A 23,754-nucleotide genomic window follows, 5' to 3' on the forward strand; every position below is an offset into this window, starting at 1 on the left:
CCAACAAGAGATCCTACTATGGACCAATCAATCAGATAAGCTGTGACCGAATGAGCTCACTCGATGCCCGATCACAGATTGGGTTTGATCCCCACTGGATCTTGGGGTATCAGGGATTCCCTCTTACCGTTAATAACTGCCTGTTACTGACTCTGCCCACTGTGCCATGGGCATGTAACGTTGCCACCACCAAACTACCATCAGCATTCGGAACCCTTCTTACATACAACCAGGCTCATACCCCCGGCACCTGGAACCGCTTATGTTGTGTATGTGTTGACTAGCTACGGCTGCACCTCCTGATTGGTGTCGGCTGATTCCTCCTGATCCCTCGCAATACACCAGGCTCTACACGTTAGCTGGCAGAGGACTTGAGCTTGGAGGCAACTGAGCTCAATCTAGAAACATCCGTTTTGCGCAATTCTGTTGGTTGCAGGATTCAGATGCAGTTGTAAGGTGTTTATTGCTCGATAGTATTGAAAAACCTTCCCCTCAGCTTCAAAGTGGCACAGCATACAGATGTTCAAAAGATACATACAGGGCTCACATGCCCTTTTATGCCAATTCAATACACATTACCACAGGAGGTAAGTCCGCCCTGTGGTTTTCAATCAACTTAAGTGCATGTGCCTTGCATGCCCAAGGCATGCTCACCTTTAACATTGTTCCCTATGGACAGTGGCGAGTGGTCACTCCCCTGTGCCTGAGCCCACTTGCAGGGTTCAGCGACGGCTCCGTCCCATCTGAAAGGGACAAAGTTTTCTCTCTGAAACGGACTTCCAGGAATCGGCTAAGGGACCAAGCCTGCCGTCTCTCCAGAGGTGGGCAAGCAGGGTTTCCTGGCCACGGAGGGGAAGCTCTTTTTGGAGCTCATTGAAAACTATTAGCTACTGCAATAGCCAGCTTCCTATGCATCTCCTTATACCACTCTAAGGCATGAGACTGCATAGGAAGACATTTTATTTCTCTGGAAGGGGCTGGAAGATCAAGCAGCCCACTGAGGACTCTGGTTCCCCTGGGACTTCCAGGGAAACAAAGGTGAGTGCAATTTCCCTTTAAATTATACACTAACTTAAATACATTTATAATACATTTAAGCACATTTTAAATTACACCATGTTATGATATTTACACCTAGCCTGTGCCCTAGGCTTTACCTACCTACTGCAGCAATGTAGCTTGGGAGCTGCCATCCCAGCTCCGTGCTGCCCATACCTTTTGTAAATACATTGAATATATTTTACACTTTCTGTCAGTACCCTGTGCGGTTCTCATACCCCTGCAGCACTGCAGCCACAGGACTTTGGCTGTGAGCACTTCGTACTGCCATCTCAGCGCTGGGGCTTCAGGGAGCCAACTCTCCGTGTCCCCTCAGGTGAGCACTTTACCTTGGAGTGATGGGGCCCCGGGAGCTAAGCTCCGACCCACAGCGCCGTGCGGGGGGGCGGCTAGACCTGTACACTGCTTTCCTCCCACACTCCAAAAATTTACTGGTCAGTTAATTGGCCCCCAATAAATATTAATCCTAGTGTGTATGTGTGTGAGCATGTGGTAGGGAATATAGATTGTAAGCTCCATTGGGGCAGGGACTGGTGTGAATGGCAAAAATCTCTGTAAAGAGCTGCGGAATATGTGTGCTATTAAAATAACTAGTAATAAATATGTAAATATAGTTTGAAACCAACATAGGCCCCAGAAAAGTCCAGATTCAAAGTCTCAGACTATCACGCTAGCTGCTCCCAATGTGTAATTTTCTTTTTGTGCATCTAATAACTGAAATATGAATGTTAGTTTTTGATGGGAAAAAAAATTCTACCATGTGGCGATGATACCATTTATATGGTCTTTTATTCACCAGAATTCTGTATGCTGCCCAAGGTAGTCTTCAAACCATGAATTTATTTAACTGCTTCCCTGCGCCTCCTATATCATATTCCGTACCTCAAAAACACATAGATGGCACAGTATTAAGCCCTATCGACAGACTCTGGGCCTGATTCAGACCCGGTCGCAAGCGCTGAGCGCTCACAAACGGGTCGATGGTGGCCCAGAGCGCATGCGCACGACGGAGCCGGCTCCGTCGTGCGCATGCGCGAGACCCGGATAGCGACGGGCACTCCGTCGTTCCGGGTCTTGCAACAAAGGGGGCGAGCTGTCAATGTTGAGTGACAGCTCGCCCCCTTTGGTGGGCGGGCCGGGGGGGTGGCTGCACAAATGGAGGCGTTCCCATGAGAACGCCTGTCGTTTGGGGGTGGCCCCACTGACATCACAAGTGATGTCAGTGGAGAGCTTCCGGTTCTGTTAGAGCCGAAAGCTTTCTGGGGCTTGCGGCCACGAGACCCTACCACAAGGGTCTTGTCGCAAGCCCGATGGTCGTGATGGTCTTGACCATCGCGACCATCATGGCCGCTCGCTGTAGCTGTGGATGGTCACCCACAGCTATGCAAGCGGCCAGGAGGCCGTTATAAAAAATAAAAGCCCGGCCCTGATTCAGAGCGAGCGCTCTGTCAGAGCGACCGGGTCTGAATCAGGGCCTCTTTGTGCTGATATTGGGTGAGATAGTGTAACTCACTGCTTGTTGTGGAAACGCGTTTCGCTGGTCTCTGTAGGTGCTGCTTCCCCTGGCTCCTTCTAATGTGGGTGCGGGTAGCAGATAAAGTAGTGCACCGACTAATGTAATAACAAAACAAAATGATTACTTTATTCAGATCAAATAAATCTGACCAGGATACAGCAAATAAAGTAATGTATAGGCACATTTTAATGAACAATTGAGCATTAATAGCAAAGTGTAAAAGTAAATCAGGAAAAAGTAATGAGCAGACGCCTGATATAAAATGTTGCCAGCTGTAGTTTCCTCACCGCGGTGTATAGTTGAGCAGGGTGTGTAATGTGAGGTCTTAACCAACGCGTTTTACCTCATCCAATGACTTTAAAAGAGAAGGTTTAGGGAACCCAAGAGAAATAGAGAGATGGCGTTCTCTCGCACTGCCTCTCTAGACATTTTTTAGATAGATACAGTGGTTATAAAGGTGATACGGGTACAATCCATAGGGAAAAACCATCTTTTAGTAGATGGTCTCCAAATAATTTGTATTTTATTGTATCGTTGTTTCAATTTGCAATGTAACAGTGATACTTGTCGCAGTATACTAGTGAGAACTGGCTTTGATTGCTTAATTTCAAATAATAGAGCTTTCTATAATACACAGGAATACTACAACAGCTTTTGGCTGCTACTTAATTATTGAGTGGAGTGACATATGAGAGGAAGGTCTCCAGATAGTTAACTGGGAGTGATATTAACTACTATGACTAAACAAGAAGACGAAACGCGTCAGTTTGGGGGAATGTCATGCAGTACAATTCTAAGACGGTTGTCCATTGGCACAGCTTTGATGGCAATTGATGTGCTATGCTTACTGAAAAATTTCAGACCCAAGTGAAGTGGCTTCCGGATTGGCATGAAGTCAACATGATGAGAGGTACTGTTCATTTAAAATACCCAATTAGCTGTTTAGAGCCATTAACAGACTACCTAAGATTAAGGGGGTCATTCAGACCCGGTCGTTAGCGCCGATGCGCTCGGACTGGGTTGATGGCCCCCCACAGAGCATGCGCACGATGGCGCCGTCGTGCGCATGCGTGAGACCCGCTACGACCGACAGCGCCGGTCGTAGCGGGTCTCCATCCAAAGGGGGCGAGCTGTCGATGTTGATTGACAGCTCGCCCCTTTTGGAAAGCGGGCCGGGGGGGTGGCAGCCCAAACGGGGGCGTTCCCATGGGAACGCCTACCGTTTAGGGGCGGCCCCACTGACATCACTAGTGATGTCAGTGGAGAGCTTCCGGCTCAGACAGAGCCGAAAGCTCTCCGGGGCTTATGACAAGGGAGACCCTACCCTAGGGTCTCGTCGTAAGCCCCAATGGTCGCGATGGTCTTGACCATCGTGACCATCACCTTGGGCGGTCGTAAGGCTGTGGGTGTTAGCCCACAGCCTTACCACCGCAAAGGAGGACGTCTTGAAAATTCAAGATGTCCTCCCCTCATTCAGACCGACCGCACGCTCTGTGCGACCAGCTCTGAATGAGGTCCTAAGTCATCATAGCAGAAGAAGCATTGAGATAACATATTCCTAGGTCTGCTACGCTATTTGATTATTATTGGAAACACTTTCATTTAAAGAACCCAAATGTGTTCTATTTGGAATTGGACTTGAACTACCATATGAAACCAAGGGGTTTATGTATCAATCAGTGAAAAGCGTGGAGAAATGGACCAGTGGAGAAGTTGCCCACAAGCAAACCAATCAGCTCCTACCTATTATTTTATACACTGTACTTGATACATGCTACTTCAAAGCTGATTGGTTGCTGTGAGCAACTTCTTCACTGCTCCATTTCTGCAGGCTTTTCACCGCTCAATACATAAACCCCTTTTTTGGGAACTGTTCCCCTCATAATGTGCCATGAGTTGGTGGTCCAGAATCAAATCAAATTATTTATGGTCAAATGTGATAGGCAAAACCATTGCCGGTGGCTGGCAATCATGAAATATGTGGCATATAGAAGCACAACCCTGCCCACCATCACATAATAGCACCTAAGGGTGACCGGCGAGCACAACTAACTTAATATAATAATTTTTGCTGATTTTCTTAATAAGTAACTTTGGGCATAGGGGTGCCGCAAAAATTCTGCTCATACTCTAGCGTGCTGTGATTCAAGAAAGCTTGGGAACTACTGATGTAACACGTTCAGTATAAGTACACTTTTGCATAGAACACGTTTAACGAATGACGCTCAGTCGTGCAACACAAGCTCCAGGGGTGGCCTCACAACCTCCGCTAGTATTACTTCAGCCTCCTCCAACATGTTCCCCCTCAGGTCCAGTCTGGTCAGGGAGCGGTTTGTAGTAAGAGCAGAGCGGAGATCATCACAGCAGGATAAGGTCAGGCCGCAGCCCCAGAGCCTGATGGGAAATAAGGGATCTGGGTTAGGTAATTTCTCATCACTTCCTGATTTTATAACCAAGAATAACACCATATATTGTAGATAAATGTTATATATTTATTTTATACTGTAGGTGTATGTAACTGATAATGTGGTTACTGAATATAGAGGAGGGTAGGTGGATGTGTGGAGGGATAATGTCTCCTTAAGCTGGGTACCCACCAGACGATATATTGGACGATTTGTTGTTTTGAGGCGAATCGGAACGACAAATCGTCCGGTGTGTACGCACTATTGCGCACAACGTTCATCATATCTTCAGATCTGAATGTAGTGTGAGACCAACCTGAAAATCCAGGGTATAACAGCATGCTTCTGGATGCGACGGGGGAACGATATCTATTGGGTGGTCATGCACCAGATCGTGCAATGTGTACAGACCGCACGATATACCGTGCCATCGCTGGGTACACAAATCATTAGGGTGTACCCAGCATTAGGGCATTGATCAGAAAAAGGTAATTTGGTCTCAGAATAACTTATAAAGTCCTCTGAATGACTTTCCTCGAATTTCCGACGCTTCTATTATATTCCACTTTAAATTTGAATAAAGCATATATCAAAGTTAGGAATTTCTTTATTGAACCAAACCACAAAGAAAAAAAAAATTGTGTTTTGTGTGTTTTTTAGCTGGTTTTTAATGTATAACAACATAAAGTATGTGCAAAACAAACAAACAAAAAGACAATCAGCACATGGTAATTTTACCAATGATAGCAATACGGTGCCAAGATCTTTTTAATAAAAAATAAAATCTAACCAGAGAGGTCTTCTGGTAGATGGGAATGGCTCGGCACCCTAATGCATCTGAGATATTACAAATAATTTTCTTTACATAGTGGCGTCACTAGGTAGGAGGGTGAGGCCGCACTGGGTGACACCATCCAAGAGGATAACCCCAAAATAGCAGACTACCAAGTAAAATTTGTGCTGCCAATTTGTCTTGTTCACACACAACAGACCATGGCGTGAAAAACAGCTGTGGCCGCTGCATCATGACAGATTAAGACTCATTCGCACACAGGTGCTATACAAGTGTCGTATATCAAATTAATCAGTTTCATTAAGCAGTTTTGCAGCAGCCAGTTGCGTCCAACACATATGAGCAAAAAAGCCTCTTAGCGCAAATCACATGGAGGGATGTTTTGGCGCGACTGCGGCAATAGTGCATGAGGACACTTCTGTATGTCTGATACCCAAAGGGATAGTTAAAAATACAAAGACAGTTCTTACGCAAGATCTTGTAAGATGCAGTCCGGGTGTCTAAATCCCTCACACAGAAGTCTCATTCCACAGTCCTGCAGGTCGTTCACTGACAGATTCAGCGAGATCAGAGACCGGTGGGTAAGGATAACGCAGCGGAGATCATCGCAACAGGATGAGGTCAGACCACAGCCACATAAACTAATGGAAGATAAGGATTAGGTCATTTCTCAGCATTTTTAAACTTACGCACTCAGAAAAGTCATAACCTGAAAGAATAAAAAGTATAAAGCAGTTACAATTGTTGGTGCACATTTCAGTTGTTAGGCTGTAGGTACACATCACTGAAAAGCAGGGCCGTAACTAGGACGGTGCAACCTGTGCCAAGGCACAGGGCACAGCAGGGCAGGGGACGCTGTTGGGGCCTGTCAATCTTCCTGTTTATTATTATTCTCACTTGTTGCTTCCTCCTCGTTTATCCCCAGCATCTTCTGGCCTCCCCTATCTCTTCCCTGGCCCTTCCCCATGAGGCCATCGCCCTTTTTCAGTTGAACTATCTGATGTGCCTATTTAAAAAATGGGGGAGGGGGAGTGCCAAAGCTCTCTCTGGCACAGGGCACGAAAAAGTCTAGTTACGGCTCTGCTGAAAAGGTCATAGATTTATTCAGGATGAATGAGGGTGGGCGGATGTGTAGATGAACACTGGAATAAATCTAAGCAGAGCCTTTCAAAGCAACTGCAGCTGTCTGGGCTGCTGAATTTAAATGAGCAATTATATTCATTTGCAATATCTAGTCCATACCAGGCTTGCTCTGTACTGAATATAATTGCCCCTTTAAATCGAGCGGCTGAAATGATGAAGACTTGGCGGCTTTGAAAAATGCACAGTGCTTCTAAATCGGGGTACACAAGGCATCACAGCATATTACAAGGTTTATGACATTAATTTATTTTTAGTTCGTTGTTTTGACCTACAGTATACTTATAACAGACAAACGTAGGGGGCGATTCAATTCAACGCAAGGTGAATAGTGGCGGGAAGGAGTTCCCGGAGCTATTCAATTGACACTACGTTACAAAAAGATATAATTATTCGTGCCTGGGGTGATCTTTTCTACCTCTCTGGTGCATCAGCTGGTATCCTGTTGGGGTGTTACATTACACACCAAACATGAATAGAATGTTTCTATGACTTTGCCTTGTGCCGTCTATGTCAGATCTTACCAAATTTCTTGCAGGGTACAGTCTGGATGTCTTAGTCCCTCACACAAAAGTTGAATTCCCGAGTCCTGCAGATCATTATTTGACAGGTCCAGTCGTATGAAAGACCGGTGTGTAGCAATAACAGAGCGGAGTTCATCACAGCAGGAGAAGGTCAGATCACAGTTCTCTAACCTGATGAGAGATGCAGGATCTGCATTAGGTAATTTCATATCATTTCCAGCCTCACACTTAGCCTGACGTCGTAATTGAAACAATAAATCTGTATCACGTAGATACAGTTGTCACTGTATATTTCAATTATTTGTGTATATTTATGCATATTTATAGTATTTGTTACTCTGAATGTTATTGACATACTGCATATAGATAATGGTAGGTGGATGTATGGCTGGATAATCTCTTAGAGTGCTTATCCATAAAAGATTATGGGACTGATACGACCGCTTTAGCATTTTTGCTGTAGTCGTGCCTGCGACTCTATGCTAATACTAGTATCAACCTGTCCACTGGTTTACTAGCGTGCATCTGAATGAGCTAGGTCTGAGACCCTCTCTTACAGGGTCTTTAGACGTAACAATTGCACTTGGTGAATTTTTAGGCGCAACTATCAGCTGCACCATCGTAGGTAGGGGCAGACTTTCCATCAGAGTATGGCTCCCAATGTGAACAATTACGCATCTGAGTTGGGAACCACGTCACCGACACGCCCGCGTCACTTCCATAACCCACCCATGAGACAGACAATCTCCATGCTTCCGCTTAGCCGCCACCCAGGAACGTCCGATACATCTGTAACGCAATTCTGTGACCATACGTCTTAATCCTAGCTGCGACTCTGGACGCAATGCGCAATGTGACCTAGACGCAAACACAGAAGCAAAAAATTGCTTAATGGGGTCCAATGTCGACATAGCGGGCGTCTCATAATCCGGCCCTGCGTGGCCTCAGAATGACTTTACATAAACTGCAAGTGTTTTTATTATTAATCCCTTTAGAATCAAATAAAGTGTATATCCAACTGAGAGAACATCCTTAAAAGCATTCAGCCACATATGTAAAATGTATAAATGTAGTAAGGACATACAAATATAATATGATATATAATATAATAATATATAATGTGATATTTGCCTGAGCATTCACCAATCAAGACTTGTAATCTGCTGTCTTCAACCCATATTTGTATCAGAATGATGTTACACCCAACCTCATTGGCTGGTTTTCAAACCACACCAATCGTAGTAGACTTACCATTATCTATTGTCTTGCTAAGTTTTACACTCACCCCATATATTACAGGTTGCACCATCATTGACTGTCAGCATAGTAGATATTACATGGTAAGTAATTGAATCTGTATCTAGCTTTCTATTTTCCCAGCTGTGTAGGTAGAGAAGGATTTATTACCCTACAGGTGTGTCCTTTCTTTCTCTTGCTTCAGTTGCGCCAAATAGACCCTCTTAGCGCCCCAGGCGACTTGGCCTTGCCGAGCGTCTTTTTCGCTCAAAGTGTGCTTCTTGACCATATAATTATAGCACATAGAACTGACAACACGACTACATTGCTAGCGTACACTGATCATATAATCACACATAGAACTGGAATCCAACAAAGCAATGGTCTTGAAGCCTAAATTATCAACCCATACTTGAAATTGCAGGGAGCTGATTCACAATATCAACAGATTAATAATATTTCATTGATAGTGAATAGGAGAATGTAGACAACCAGCATGGATACACCCTCTGCAAGGAGCCTGGGACCTGGAGTTTTTCACAACTTTTGGATTCTTCTTATGGAGCAGACATTCCACTGTAAAATGATTAGAGCTAGTACAATACTTACATAGGTGTAACTCTCTTCTGTGAGACTTTTCCTGTACAGTTAGTAACCCACGCATTCCACCATTCTGCATAGGTTTTAATTTTAGAACTTCTGGTCTGGATGGAGAATGCTTAGTTACAAGGAGTGAGCTGGATGGGAGTGTAGGGCGCTGACTCTTGCCCATTTTGTTTGTGCTGCTCTGACAGCCGAGAGCAGATAATAATATAATAATCCATAAATTCTTCCAGGCACTGTGGTGGATTCAAACGAACCACCTCATCTTTGAGCCAGAAGTAAGACTACTAATGGGCAATGGTCGCTAGGGAGAAACTTCATTTTATAGGAAGTGGAGATGTAACTGTAATGCTCTACCCAAAACCTTGGGTACAAGATGGAGTAGAAGTTCTCCAATGTACATGGGCATGACAGGAATGCTGATCTATGTCTTATACGGAGAGCACAGTGATATAAATACTAAGACAGCTCTTACCGAAGTACTTGTACAGTACAGTCCGGGTGTCTCAGTCCCTGACACAGAAGTCTCATTCCCTCGTCCTGCAGATTGTTCTCGGACAGGTCCAGTGTGATCAGAGAGCGGTTTGTAGCGATCACAGAGCGGAGATCATCACAGCAGGAGGAGGTCAGATCGCAGCTCTGTAACCTGATGAGAGATGAGGTCATTTCTTATCATTTCCAGCCTCACACTCAGCCTGACGTCATCACTGACAGAGTAAAAATGTAGTTGATAAGTGGATGTAGGTATCAGCTGTAAGTGTTTGTAACTGATAATGTTATTGATTTGCTGAGTACAGATGACGGTAGATGAAATTGCACCCCGGTTTTGTTAGAATATTTATCAGTAAAAAGGTCATGTGGTCTTATAATACCGTACAGATCCAGATCTAATTACATTCCATGTATTGCAGTTGACGTGCGGTGAGGTAAATGGCTGGGGAGGCACTGGCTAGTATCACAGCCAGATTTACAGATACATATATGAACCAAAGGTTCATGTGGGCATTATACAAAGGTGCAGCAGTATATAGTGCTGGAAATTTGGTGCATTTTGATCAGGGATGTGCAGAAATGTAGACAGGGGAGGCAGTGCCTCACCTGCCATACCATTTTTACTCCAGAGTTTTGACTATAAAAATTATTGGAATAATGCAAAGAAGATATTTATAATATTTTCTTTACATTTTTCTTGTAAGATTTATAGTCAAAACTCTGGAGTATACCCAAGTATGACAGGGAAGGCTCTGCCTCTCCTGCCTCACCTGACCGCACATCCCTGAGTTGCAGGTTCAACTTGCTGAATTTTTTCAATATACTTGTATTGCATGGTTATTTGGGTTACTCAGCCTCTCTCTACCTGTCCTTTTTCACAAACAAGGTATTTTCTCTCTTAGAACTGTCACTCACTGGAACACATAGAACTGCCACGTAAAGCAAGATTGCGGTTGTGTTCATCATTCTCTGTAAATGCAAGAGACTGTTGTGTGTGAAGATCCCAGGAGATTAGCAATTTCTGAAATATAAAAAGCAGCCTGTCCACTCCATCTGGCACCAACAATCATTCCATGGTTTAAGTCACTTGGAGCATATTAGTTTCCCATTTTGGTGTGTGGTCTGAACAGCAACTTAACCTCTTGACCATGACTGAATTCTTTTAGAGATACTGGCACATGGTTGAGTGATGGGATATTTGTGTTAACGTGAAAGTGGCACTGAGTGTGTATAGGTTTCTTTATATAAACAAAAGTCATTAATCCACAGAACTCTAATTATCTGCAGTGTTAGAGGGACGAGATATCATTATTTAAATGAAGAATCACCTAGAACACCCTAAACTGTCTTCTATGTAAAGACAGGGAATGTTAGTTCCACAAATTGCAATATATCTTAAGATGGGCAACTGTATCAATGTCTTCCCATCTTGCCAATCCTAGAGAAATCGCACAGATTTTACACATAAGATATATTTTTTATATGGGTTAGGGACTATTTTTCCAAAGGTTTACAGAGACATGACTTCCCCAAAGCACAGCAATTAAGAGACACCTTTATATATACTGCATAGAACGTCCAATGTCTAGCACTCCTCTTGAGAAGAAACCAATTATTGCCTTGGTTCCTTTCCCAAGTTGTAGCATAACATACCTCACCTTCAGATGGCACTTACAAGACTCCTCCACAAGATAGTAATCACTTAACCTTTAGTTCAAGTTTTCAGTTTAATAAGACTTTCTTCAGGGATCCCGGAAGAAAGTTTTATAAAACTGAAACCTTAGTTTAAAGGTTGAGTAATTACTGTCTTATGGGGAAGTTCCCTGACTTTTTTTCTGCCCTCATCTCTCTACATCTCACCTATTTCTCTCTCTTAAAATTTTAGCTAGATTTTTTATTGGTAACTACGAGCAACATCTCCACATTTGTAAACAAAGCAAATGTTTATTTTTCCTTTGTGCGGCCCACGGTATGTTGTACTATGTTGTACTATGTTCTCCTGCCTTGCACTGACTGAATAGTTATGTAAGTGCTAAGACAGCGCTCACCTAAGTTCCTGCAGGGCGCAGTCCGGGTGTCTCAGACCGTCGCACAGAAATGTTATACCGCAGTCCAGCAGGTTATTCCACGATAGGTCCAGTGAGATCAGAGAGTGCTTTGTAATAATGAGAGAGTGGAGGTCATCACAGCAGGAGGAGGTCAGTTCACAATCCCGTAACCTGATGGAAGAGGGATCTGGGTTAATTCATGATTCATAATTTCCAGCTTCACGCACAGAATGACGTCACAACTGAAAGTATAAAATGACGTAAAGTAGTTACAGTTACATGTGTATATTTCAGCTATTGGTCTGTATGTGAAGGTCACTGATAATTCTGTTATCGAATTACTTAGTATAGATGAGGGCACAGGGCAAAAGAGGTCCTCTTCTGGCCTTCCATGTTGGCTGACCTAGACCGTGTCATGGCTGCTTGTGCTCCTTGCAATCCCACTTTGTGCTCATCAAGCCAAGGAACATCTCACTCTCCATGAAGTTCCTGATCTTTCCTGGTCCATTGTTGCAGCTGACATCTTTGATTGGAGGGGTAAAGAGCACCTTGTATTAGTGGATTGGTACTCTGGATGGTTTGAGGTGGACTATTTACAAGCACCCCAGTCATCAATAAGCTAAAGAGAGTCTTCTCGGTACATGGCTTCCCACAAGAACTTCACATCTCAATGTGCCATCACCCTCAAGGCAAACAGCCCTCAATACCCACCATCAAATGGGCATGCTGAAAGGGCAGTTTGCTCTGCAAATCACCTACTCGAGATGCGCTGAAGAGATGGTTCATACTAAGGCCCTGATTCAGAGCCGGATGCTCTGACAGAGCGCTCGCTCTGAATCAGGGCCGTCCTTCTCTTTTTTAGAGCGGCCTCCTGGTCGCTCGCATAGCTGTGGGTCAAGACCATCGCAACCATCGTGCTTGCGACGAGACCCTTGTGGTAGGGTCTCGTTGCCGCAAGCCCTAGAGTGCTTTCGGCTCTAACAGAGCTGGAAGCACACCCACTGACATCACTTGTGATGTCAGTGGGGCCGGCTCCAAACGGTAGGCGTTCCCATGGGAACGTCTCCGTCTGGGCAGCCACCCCCCCGGCCCGCCCACCAAAGGGGGCATGCTGTCAACATCGACAGCACGCCCCCTTTGTTACGAGACCCGGAGCGACTGTTTGGCTGTCGCTTGCCGGGTCTGGCGCAAGCGCACGACGGAGCCAGCTCCGTTGTGCGCATGCGCACTGGGCCACCATCAACCCGCTGGCGAGCGCATAGCGCTCGCGAGCGGTTCTGAATCAGACCCTAAGTTAGTTATAGTTCCGAGGAGCAGCAGTTGGACGGCCACGGACGCAGGAGCGGGGCTTAGAGTAAGTTTTTTTTGTGTGTGTGTGCGCGGCACTATTACCGGGGGCATTACTGCAAGGGGCATTACTATTGGGGGCATTGTTTCTAAAGGGGGCATTATTGCAGGGGGCATTATTTCTAAAGGGGTTTTACTTTTAAAGGGGTCATTACTATGGGGGGATTACGTCTGCAGGGGGCTTTACTGCAATGGGCATTACTACTACAGGGGGCATTACCACTGGGGCACTACCACAGGGGACATTACTACAGTGGGAATTACTAATGGATGCATTGCATGGGGACACTGCATAAGGGGCACCACTCCTGGGGGAACTGCATAAGGTGCACCACCACTGTGGGCTCTGCATAAGGGGCACTACCACTGTGGGCACTACATAAGTGGCACTACTACTGGGGGCACCACCACTGTGGACACTACATAAGGGGCACTACAACTGTGGGTACTGCATAAGGGGCACTACCACTATGGGCACTGCATAAGGGGCACTACTGCTGTGGGCATTATGTGTAAGGGGCACTACTGCTGTGGGCATTATGTGTAAGAGGCAATACTACTGTGGGCATTGTATAAGGGGCACTACTACTGTGGGCAGTTTGTGTTTTAGAGGCACTACTACTGTGGCTATTGTGTAAAACTGGCATTGCTGTGTGTCATAACATGAATAAGGGACACTACTATGTGGTGTAATGTGAATAAGACTGTGCTACTGTGTGGCATAATTTGATTTGGGAATACTATTGTGTGACCGCGCCACTTTCTTCTGAGACCACGCCCCCTTTTTTGGTGCATGCGCTGTGAAAAGCTCTTCCAACACTTCTCTACGACCACTTTAAGCACTGTCCCCTGCGTCTGCGGCATTGCATACTTTCACACATCCACTGCGTACAAAGGCAGCGGCGGTGGCATTAGTGGCCATCTCCTAATGAGGCCCTGTGTACAGTCATGTGAACACAAAGATCGTTCTTACACAAGTGTTTGTAGGGTACAATCCTGGTGTCTTAGTCCGTCACACAGAAGCTTCACTCCCCCCTCCAGATTATTCCAGGTCAGTTCCAGTTTCACCAGCGACCGGTTTGTAGTAGTGACGGAGCGGAGGTTATCACAGCAGGAGGAGGTCAGATCACAGTTATGTATCCTGATAAAACATGAGGGATCTACATTAGTTAAGTTCTCACCATTTCCACCCTAACGCGCAGCGTGGAGTCATTATCTGAAAGGACAAGTGTGTAACGTAGATAAAATCGTTATCATTGCGCTATAGATATATGTCGCCGACGATGATATTCAATTAGAATTAGACGGAAGTTGCTCTGATCATTACCGGACATGCTGGAAAATGCAGCACTAACAGGCCCTAGTGTCATGCTGGCCACACGTTGCCCGATTATCGTTCCAACTAGTTGGACCGATGCTGCCAAACTCCAGCCCGAAACAGTTGTTCGAACTCGTTGGCAAGATCAAACATGTTGGACTTCACCAAATCGGTTGGAACGATAATGGTTTCCATGCAGGGAGAAAGTTGGACTCACCCCCTTGCACAGTGTAAGAAGTAGGTGGAGACTTGTCACCCTAAATCTGCGTGTTGAAAAAGAAAAGTGAAAGAAGAAAAAAATGAGTGGAGGTCCCCGTCCCCACTTCTTAACCAGCCCTGGTCCTCACGAATCACCAGGCCAGTTATCACCAGAGCTGGTTTTCCCAGGTGGGTCGGACCTGCAAAAATCGTGCAGGACCCCTTCTTGTGTATAACCAGCCCTGGTGCCAATAGCACTGAAGCTCTTCCCCATACTCAGGTGCCGGTGGGTATGTGGATAATAAATACTTAATAGACAGAAGAACCATTTTGTCTTGTACGAACGGTAAGTCTCAGCAGTGCCTGCATGGCAGAGCAATCTAGCACTTGGAGAACCAAGATAAGTCTTTTAGAAGAATCAATAAGTCAAAGCCGTCATATGCTATAACGACAGACAAAATGGGATGGGGTCTATATATCGACAGAGTTGTCGACGTGATCACAATGAATGTAAATGTCGGCAAGTGAAATGGTGACTTTAGGGTGACGGGTTATGGACAACCCGATGCAACCACAGTTTTGTGACACTAGCCGCATACTGAAATATTAGTCACAATCGCCGGAACATTAGCTGCAGGTTAGGGTACTTCCCTCTGCCACAACCGGGGCAACCGCACCTTATTTTCACGTTGCCAATTTAAGCAAAAATATTATATTCCGTTTTAAAAATGTGGGTTGTGATAAATAACACAAGGCTCTGATCTGTGGGCAGAGGTTTATAGGCCGCTGGGGTCACATTTAAATATAAGTATCTGGACACATACACAGTAAGACATAGAAGCGTGAGCATGAAAAAAAATCCAACCAGGCCCCAGGTTACTAGACCTACTGTGAAAGGTTCTTCGTTCATCTTGTTCTACAATATCATCTACTTACTCCAGTTCCTCAATCTGACAGTGTTTAAACAACCCGGAAAAGTTGGATCCTGTCTCGAATCCGTCTTCCTCTTTATCGGGAAATCTGCATCCGGTGAAACTGCCGAGAACACAAAGAAGATTTACTTCAGGAAATCACATGTTCAGATGAAAGGCCTCAATGCACCCGAGCCGCAATTCTCATTCTGCACGCGCCGACCCGATCAGCCGAGCGGAAACCGAAACCAGGGACATCAATGATCAGGATTCTGTTGGCGGATGGGTAAAATTCAATATGTTAAAAATCCCCATCTTGCTGATTCTGACCATTTTACTGGTCGGGGAATCGAGATTTTTCAACATGTTGAATATTCACTATTGCACGACCCCGACATCGGCAGAACGGGGAATTGCTGCAATCCGTCACAGATGTATGGACCCCTTAAGACTTATAGGATAGGGAAGGGAATATTGCTATTTGTATACCACAAAGCAATACCGCAATCTTGTTACCAGGGCCATTGAGACATCCATGAGGCACGGGTATGGAGGGGGCATGGCCAAATCTGAGATGTGTGGCCACACCCTGTACACACTAAAAAAAAAAAATTGCCATTCAAAAGGCGTTTGTCAAGGGGGACATTTTTGCTCCTCAGCGGCTGGCCCTGACTCCCACTGTGCCCCGCAGCCAGGCTTGGGTAATTAGTACCCCCACTTGTTACATTACCTATTCCATCTTCATTAAAGAGATCAACCGTTAACATCCAAGATCACACAACTAATAATTATACACCGGATCACAAATTGCAGTCATACATATGTTTATACTTTTATAATGTTCACCTCACATACACTTAAGATATAGAGCTCCGTTATCTGCGCTATAATAAACCACACTGCATTAGGCTAACTAGTAGACTACTAATCCAATACAAATGACATGATCCAGTCCTCCAAGACAACGTTATATTACGGTAATCACAGTTAACCAGTCGAAGAGACACAAGTACCACTGGCTACTACGCAAACACACACTCCAGCCCTAATCCATGGCTCACAGAAGACACAGCACTGTTACTATAGGGGGGTCTATCTACTAAGCAGATAAAGTACCAACCAATCAGCTCCTAACTGTCATTTTTCAAACACAGCCTTTAAAGTGACAGTTAGGAGCTGATTGGTTGGTCCCTTATCTCCATCCACTTAATCTTTCTCAAAGGCTTAGTACATTGACTCCAAACTCCCTATTGTGGTTCCATACTTTGCTAGTTGTGTAAAGAACTCCATTCGCAACATGCAGAAAGTTTAAGAGCATTTTTTTTCCATATCTCTGTAGCGGTGTTTCCTAACTTCGGTCCTCAAGGCACATTAACAGGCCAGGTTTTAGTGATATCCATGCTTGAGCACAGATGGTTAAATCAAAATAACTGAGGTACTAATTAAGTCACCTGTGCTCAAGCATGGCTATCCTTAATACCCTGGACTGTTAGTGTGCCTTGAGGACCGTGGTTCTGAAGAGTTTGTGTGTGATTGATCAGGGTTTCTGGCTTTAGTGTGTTTAACACCTATATGTCTGGGAGGAGACCCGTGTAGTATGTGGCTGTAGTCTACTGAGTGGCTGTATTCCCAGGCGTTTAGCAAATGGTTATTTTGGTTGTCAACACTATGGGTTCTATTTACTAAGCAGTGTTAGGAGTGAAAAGTGATAAGAAAGTGATAAGGTGCCAGCCAATCAGCTCCCAAACAAAGGCTGTGAGATGACAGTTGGGAGCTGATTGGCTGGCACCTTATCACTGTCTTATCACTTTTCACTCTGTCTCCTAACACTGCTTAGTAAATAGCCCCCTATATCGTGTAAACTCAACTTGTTCAGATCTGGTTTGGTATAAATTGACGAATCCTATAAGACCGAATTTACATTCAAATTTATATTACAGGTCAATTCCATATTAAATGTATTTTAGCTAATATTCCCCTGCAGTACATCTAGCACAGTTTACACCCTCATTGAAAGCATGGAGAAGGGGAGATTCAAAAGCGCATTTCTATCTCTGCCAATGACGTGACGAAGCCGCGACTCTCCTCCATTCATGTCTGACACTGATCCAGCGCGGCTACATTATAACGGTTTTATAGGGAGGAAAGTTCCATTTTCATTCATTCATCTCATCCCTCTTTACTCTGTCAACTTTCTATTAGATGAATTATCTTCCTACAGATCTCCAAAATATTATTTGTGACCTCTCATATACAAAGTGTGGTAACCTCAATAATACTTCATAGTAGTTCATTAATGTTAGCATCAAACTGTTGATTTACTTCTTAAACCCCTAAAGCTCCTGCTGTAACCTTGTTCTCAGTAATACGGCAAATACTCACCAAAGTTTTACACACTTAGAAAGTGCTGGAGCAATAGCATCCCGAGCATTTGGTCCTATTATGTAGTCATGAAAGGAAACAGTATATTTGCTTGTGCTTGTCCCCAGGCAGTAGGCTACAGCTCGGTACCCAATGTTCTCCTGGTCACTGTCTTCTCCGTAAAGACCTTTAATTTGCATATTGAGGAGGTGAGATATCATTCTCTCCACATAGTGCCTATCCTGAGTCTCATAAAGGCAGCATAGTATCTCATTGTGGAAGTATGATGGACATCTCTTCAGCCATTCCTCCAAGATGGGTTTTTCTCCAAAGGAAATGGGACAGCCAATGGTCCTCTGAGCCTCCTGAATTTGTTTTTCACTGGAAAGGCCAAATAAGAACCGTAGAGTTAATTTCAGATGGGCCTGATCTTCTGAAGCCTTCAGTAAATCTGTCACTTTCGTAACTGTTTCCGGGGTTTCATCTAGGACATAGTAGAGAGCAGCGAAAAACTCCTGCACACTCAGGTGGATGAAGCTGTAGCAGCTAAAGATGTCAATGTCCCTTTGGAAGATGCTCTCATTCAGAAACACAGACTCCAGCTCCGACATAGAGATTCCATGTCTTACAAGATCCGACTCATCAAATATAATTCTCCTGTCCCAAACTCCTTCATTGGCCAAAGAACACAGCTTCTTTATACATGTGCCTATAGGCTGGGCAGAGTTCCTTCCATGAAACTTTGTTAGACCCTTTAGGTACAACAGGTAAATGGATGTGGTTGTCCTAGACTTAATTACACGTAATTCTCCTCTTAGTTGTTGTTTTATTACAGTACATATAATCCAACAAGTAATAGGGACAACACACAAGGTGAACAGAGTAGGATTGTCCTTAATTGCACTAAGAGCCAGGTCCGCTTGTTCTTTGGTTTCAAAGAAATGATAGAAATATTCCTCACGCTGATTCATGGAAAACCCCAGAATTTCCACATATCGGGGACTTTGAACAAAGCCCTTCAGCTTCATCAACGAAGATGATCTTGTGGTAATGATTAGGGAGCTGTCTGCAAGCAGCGTTTTCCTAAACAGACTGTTTAGAAGGATTTCTTTGGGGACCTCCTGAAACGGATCATCACAAATTTCCGTATCCTTCATCGGAGCCAATTTTAATTCATCAAACCCATCGACGATGAAAAGTATTCTCTCAGAGTCAACGCAGATTGACCGCAACAGATCAGGTGAACATTTCAGTCCACAAAACCTGGATAAATATCTCGCCAGGCTTATTTCAGAAGCAATGGCATTGACCTCTCTACAGTTGATATAAAAAGCAAAATGAAACTTGTCTTTATAGAGATTTCCGGAAGCCCAGTCCAGCATGATCTTCTGGGAGGTCATTGTTTTTCCGATCCCAGCAGGTCCTTGTAGAACCACAGTCTTGGGAATAATCCCATCATCAAGTGGCTGAAATAGAGCTTGTATACTGGTTGGGGAATATTTATGGGAAGATCGTTTATCCGTAATCAGTTGATGCTTTTGGCCTGTAGATGTTATTTCATGTTGTCTCTCCACTTCATCCCGATGATTCTTGACCAGTAAAAGGCTGGTGTATCGTTTCTTCATGTAGAAAGCCTCCCCAATCCTTGCGTTGCTATCTTCAATGCGATGGTATTCATGTACCATGTCATTCGCGTATCTTATTCTGCAGTCTGTATAGAATTTAAAAGTAAATATGTTAATAATAAGTTACTCTTAAAAACCATAGAGATATGTTTAGATAATTGTAAAGCTCATAGCTTCAGTGAGGCTTTGGGCAACAAGTACTTTATATAAAAGTCATTCCATGAAAATACTGCGTCGTCGACAGAAAATAAGAATAATCTGTGGCTGTGTTTTTGTTACCAAGTAATAGTCACTTTATAGTGTTGAAAATTGGTATGAGGGACAGTGGGCAGGACTGTAATCTGTCCTGTGCTGGCCCCATCCCTCGAACATGTGACATTATAAATAACCCCTAGTGACGTCCTTGATGTTGGGTCCCGATATAGACTTATCCGTCCATACTGATTATGGCCCTCATTCAGAGGAGGTCGCAAGAAGCGATCGCTCTCTCTGAATGAGGGCGGCCACTTCTATTTTTTAGTGCGGCCTCCTGGTCGCAAGCTAAGCTGTGGGTTACCACCGACAGCTTAGCTAGCGACCAGGGTGATGGTCGCGATGGACCATTGGGGCTTGCGAGGAGACCCTAAGGTTGGGTCTCGGCAACCACAAGCCCCAGGGAGCTTCCTGCTCTGATCGAGCAGGAAGCTCCCCACTGACATCACTGCTGACAGTGCGGCCGCCCACAAAGGCATGCGTTCCCAAAGGAACGCCTCCGTTTGTTCAGCCACCCCCCGGCCCGCCTACCAAACGGGGCGAGCTGTCGATCGACATCGGCAGCCGCCCCGTTGGTAGGGAGCCCCGGAGCGAGAGCATTTCTCTCTCGCTCCGGGGCTTGCGCGTGCGCAGGACCAAAACATCGACCCAGTTGTGAGCGCTTGCGACCGGGTCTGAATGGGGTCCTATGTCCTCTGGCTTCCAGGTTATGGACCCATTATGTTGGTGCAGATTTAGCTGATTAAAGAATCATCACCGCTCATTTGCTTATATGAACAACAGATCCCAGGCTAGACCGTCCGATTACATGATTTATAGTCACTCGAGAGACTTAAATGCTGCTACTTGTATAGCACAAGTCTAATAGGTGATTAGACACAGATTTATTACAATAGCCCACTTGGCTGTGCTTATTTCTCTTTGGCACTTGGCAAGCTATGTTGTCCCAAAAAAATGTGCCCATTATTGTTATACGGCTGATTTTTATATTATGTATTGATCCTTTTTTTTAAGGGTTATGTCTTTGTTTCTATTAACGGTAGCTTGATATCCAACAGTAATATGAATAAACTGAATAAAACATAAAAGGGAAGTGACTTCCTTAGGCAGAAATAGATAAGGCACCGAGCTGCAGCTTTTGCGACTACTGTCTATACCCTAGAGGACCAGAGTCCACCATGAATGAATGAGAAATCTCCTGTCTGTGCTGTAAACCTCACCGAGGCTGGGGTACACGCTGCACCATACAAGCTGAGTGAGAAGCCGAATAACGTCTTGAATAGTACCCATTGTACTTGGTGATAGCGCAATGGGGGTTATGGCAGAGTGTGTGTGACTCTGGCTATGTGGGCTGGATAGGACGCAGTCTACCTCAGCGTCCGCCCCATTGTAAGGTGACTGACTGGTGTGTATAGGTAATGTTTCCCCGACCCTACCCCTGTCAGGAATACATCATGGCCTGTGACCCCTCCTCCAAGTCAGGTGTGGATAGCGGCAGTGCGACCGCTGTGTGGCAACGCAAATCGCCAGCAACTGTGTCTGATGCTCTTCCTCAGCCCGCTAATACCCCTTTCATGCTGCCAGCAAATAACCCAGGTTACTGCACATGAACCTTGCAGCAACCTGGGTTCCTGCGCAGTGTGAAAGAGCCCAGTTGATATAACCCGGGTCGAGCAACCCAGCATTTCAAATCGGGTAACAAGCAGGGTTGAACACACAGGTCCCATTCACTGCGGCGCTTGAAGATGATCTCATCTCCAAGCGCTGGCTCAGCGGTGATGTCATCGACCTGGCATAATTGCCAGGTTGGGCTGCCAGTCTGAAAGGGGTCTCAGCCGGGTCGCACCCGGAATGGACGTGTGTACAAATCTCGGGAGCGACCCGGCATTTGCTATAGATACTTTTTTGCTCCTTGTTATAGCATGCAAAGAGGACACTTTACTGACCTTCCAATGTGATAGCTGAAGTCATCTCCTGTAATTTCACTGGAAAAATAGGAGACAGAGAATGTACTCAGTACAGCAGGTCACAGTTATAAGCAATCACTTATTTGTACAGTAGATGGCGCCACGTGCTCCCTGCTGTAAGATATACAGACATGAATCGTCTGCAAGGAGGTTCTGTGACCATATAGAGGCGCAAGGCGGCAGGTTGAGTTTTCCTATTGAGCCCTGAAGTGATAACATCAAAACTGACTATACAGATATATGTTATTTATATGCATAAACTGATGGACAGATGTGTGTTACACTGTGCATATAGTGATTACTGTAAGAAACACCTATGTACAATTAAATAACAATTTGACGGATCAGTAATGACAAGCTGGAAACTGTATATAAAATCCCAATGTCTGAGATTAAAACCCCACCCGATTTATACCTGCGAACCCTACACAAAGCCAAACCATTGCGATCGCAACGCAAACTCAGCACTACAAAAGGACACCCACTTTACCATACGCACATCTCAAATACTTATACAGAATAGTGAAACCATCTGTACAATCGAGTACCAACGCAGACCTTACTCCGATATTGCTAACAGCTACGTATGCTATGGGATAAATTTACTAAGGGTCGAGTTTGTGTGAGTTTGCAATCTCACATGAGTTTAGGCATTTTTTTCATCTCGCAAATATACTAAAGACAAACTGGAGTGAGTTTGAAGTGAGTTCTCTTTTTTCACCATTAAAACTCATGTGAGTTTGCAAACTCGAAAAAACTCACCATCGGCCAAATTAGGAAGTACTTTAGATTAAAAAGATGCAACTCGCAAATTTACTAAGATTCGAGTTTCCAATCTCGTGTGAGATTGTGGCAAACTCACTGTGAAATAGAAGTTTTAAACACTCACCTCCTGAGCTGCGAGTTTGGCTGAAACATACACAGATCATTGTGTTTTTTTTTTTTTTAACTTGTTTAAGTAGTGTTAATCGTTTAAAAAAAAAAATGACGTGAGGTCCCCCCCCAAAAGACTAACCAGCCCCGGACTTGCCAGCCTGTCCTGGTACCTAAAATTACGGGGAACAAAACGAGTAGGGTTCCACCGTAAATTAGGTACCAGCACCAGGCTGCAGGGCCAGTCTTGGTTTTAATTATAGGGGTAAAAAATTTGCATAGGGGTACCCCTAAAATTAAAACCAGCACTGGACCCTTTCTAGCGGGGGAGCTGATGCCACAGCCAGGGGTGCCCTTTCACCGGGCCCCACAGCATAAGCCCTCACCACTAGTCATCCCAGGCCAAGGATCCCTGGTGAGTTGGGGACCCCTCCAATAAAGGGGACCCTCTCCAGGGCACCCCTGGCCTAGGCTGATAGCCCAGGACTATGCCCGCCACCCGTGGGTGGCGGGTTGATAGTGTAGGTGTAGTGTTAAAAATTGAATTAACAACATTGTCTTTACAGTAGAACTGCAGGTCCCAGCAAGCCTCCCCTGCATGCTGGTACTTGGAGAACCACAAGTACCAGCTTGCTGGGTATTAAGAGGCCACTGAGACCTGTAGTTCACCTGTAAAGAAACACAACACACACCGTGAAAATAAAGATTTATTACTTACATACATACTACACACAAATACATACCTGCTCCCAGATGTTCACGTCCCCTTCTCTACGTAAAGTATCCAATGGTTCTATCTGAAAAAAAGATCCAATACTCACCTTTTGTCCCACAATGTTCTCCGCAGTATTCCAAAGAGGGCCCCAGAGACACTGTAACAAGACGCTACAGCATATTGTTACAGTATCGCTAATGACAGCTCCGGCCTTGAGCTATCATTAGTGCTGGGGCGTCAGCCAATCAGTGGCGGCTTCAATTAGTGGTCGCTGATTGGCTGGGACCCACGTGAGCTTAGCCAATGAGCGGCTCCTCCATGTGGGTCCCAGCCAATGAGCGACCACTAATGGAAGCGATACTGTAACAATA

General features: G+C 44.9%; 1 protein-coding gene across 1 annotated transcript in view; it reads right to left on the reverse strand.

Annotated features, from left to right (window-relative positions):
* Positions 1 to 3,091: 3,091 nt before the first annotated feature.
* Positions 3,092 to 23,754, reverse strand: part of LOC148474913 (NACHT, LRR and PYD domains-containing protein 12-like) — a 54,380-nt gene continuing 33,717 nt past the window's right edge. The window contains exons 5-13 of the mRNA XM_088457984.1: positions 21,775 to 21,813; positions 17,973 to 19,662; positions 15,616 to 15,714; positions 14,137 to 14,304; positions 11,817 to 11,987; positions 9,752 to 9,922; positions 7,438 to 7,608; positions 6,244 to 6,414; positions 3,092 to 4,969 (exon numbers count right to left, since the gene is read on the reverse strand). Of these exons, the coding sequence (XP_088314110.1) occupies positions 4,801 to 4,969; positions 6,244 to 6,414; positions 7,438 to 7,608; positions 9,752 to 9,922; positions 11,817 to 11,987; positions 14,137 to 14,304; positions 15,616 to 15,714; positions 17,973 to 19,662; positions 21,775 to 21,813 (2,849 nt within the window). The 3' untranslated portion in view covers positions 3,092 to 4,800. The remainder of the gene's footprint in view (positions 4,970 to 6,243; positions 6,415 to 7,437; positions 7,609 to 9,751; positions 9,923 to 11,816; positions 11,988 to 14,136; positions 14,305 to 15,615; positions 15,715 to 17,972; positions 19,663 to 21,774; positions 21,814 to 23,754) is intronic.

The sequence above is a fragment of the Taudactylus pleione genome, unplaced genomic scaffold, assembly GCF_031769625.1.
Source record: "Taudactylus pleione unplaced genomic scaffold, aTauple2 ptg000800l, whole genome shotgun sequence".
Taxonomy (NCBI): Eukaryota; Metazoa; Chordata; class Amphibia; order Anura; family Myobatrachidae; genus Taudactylus; species Taudactylus pleione.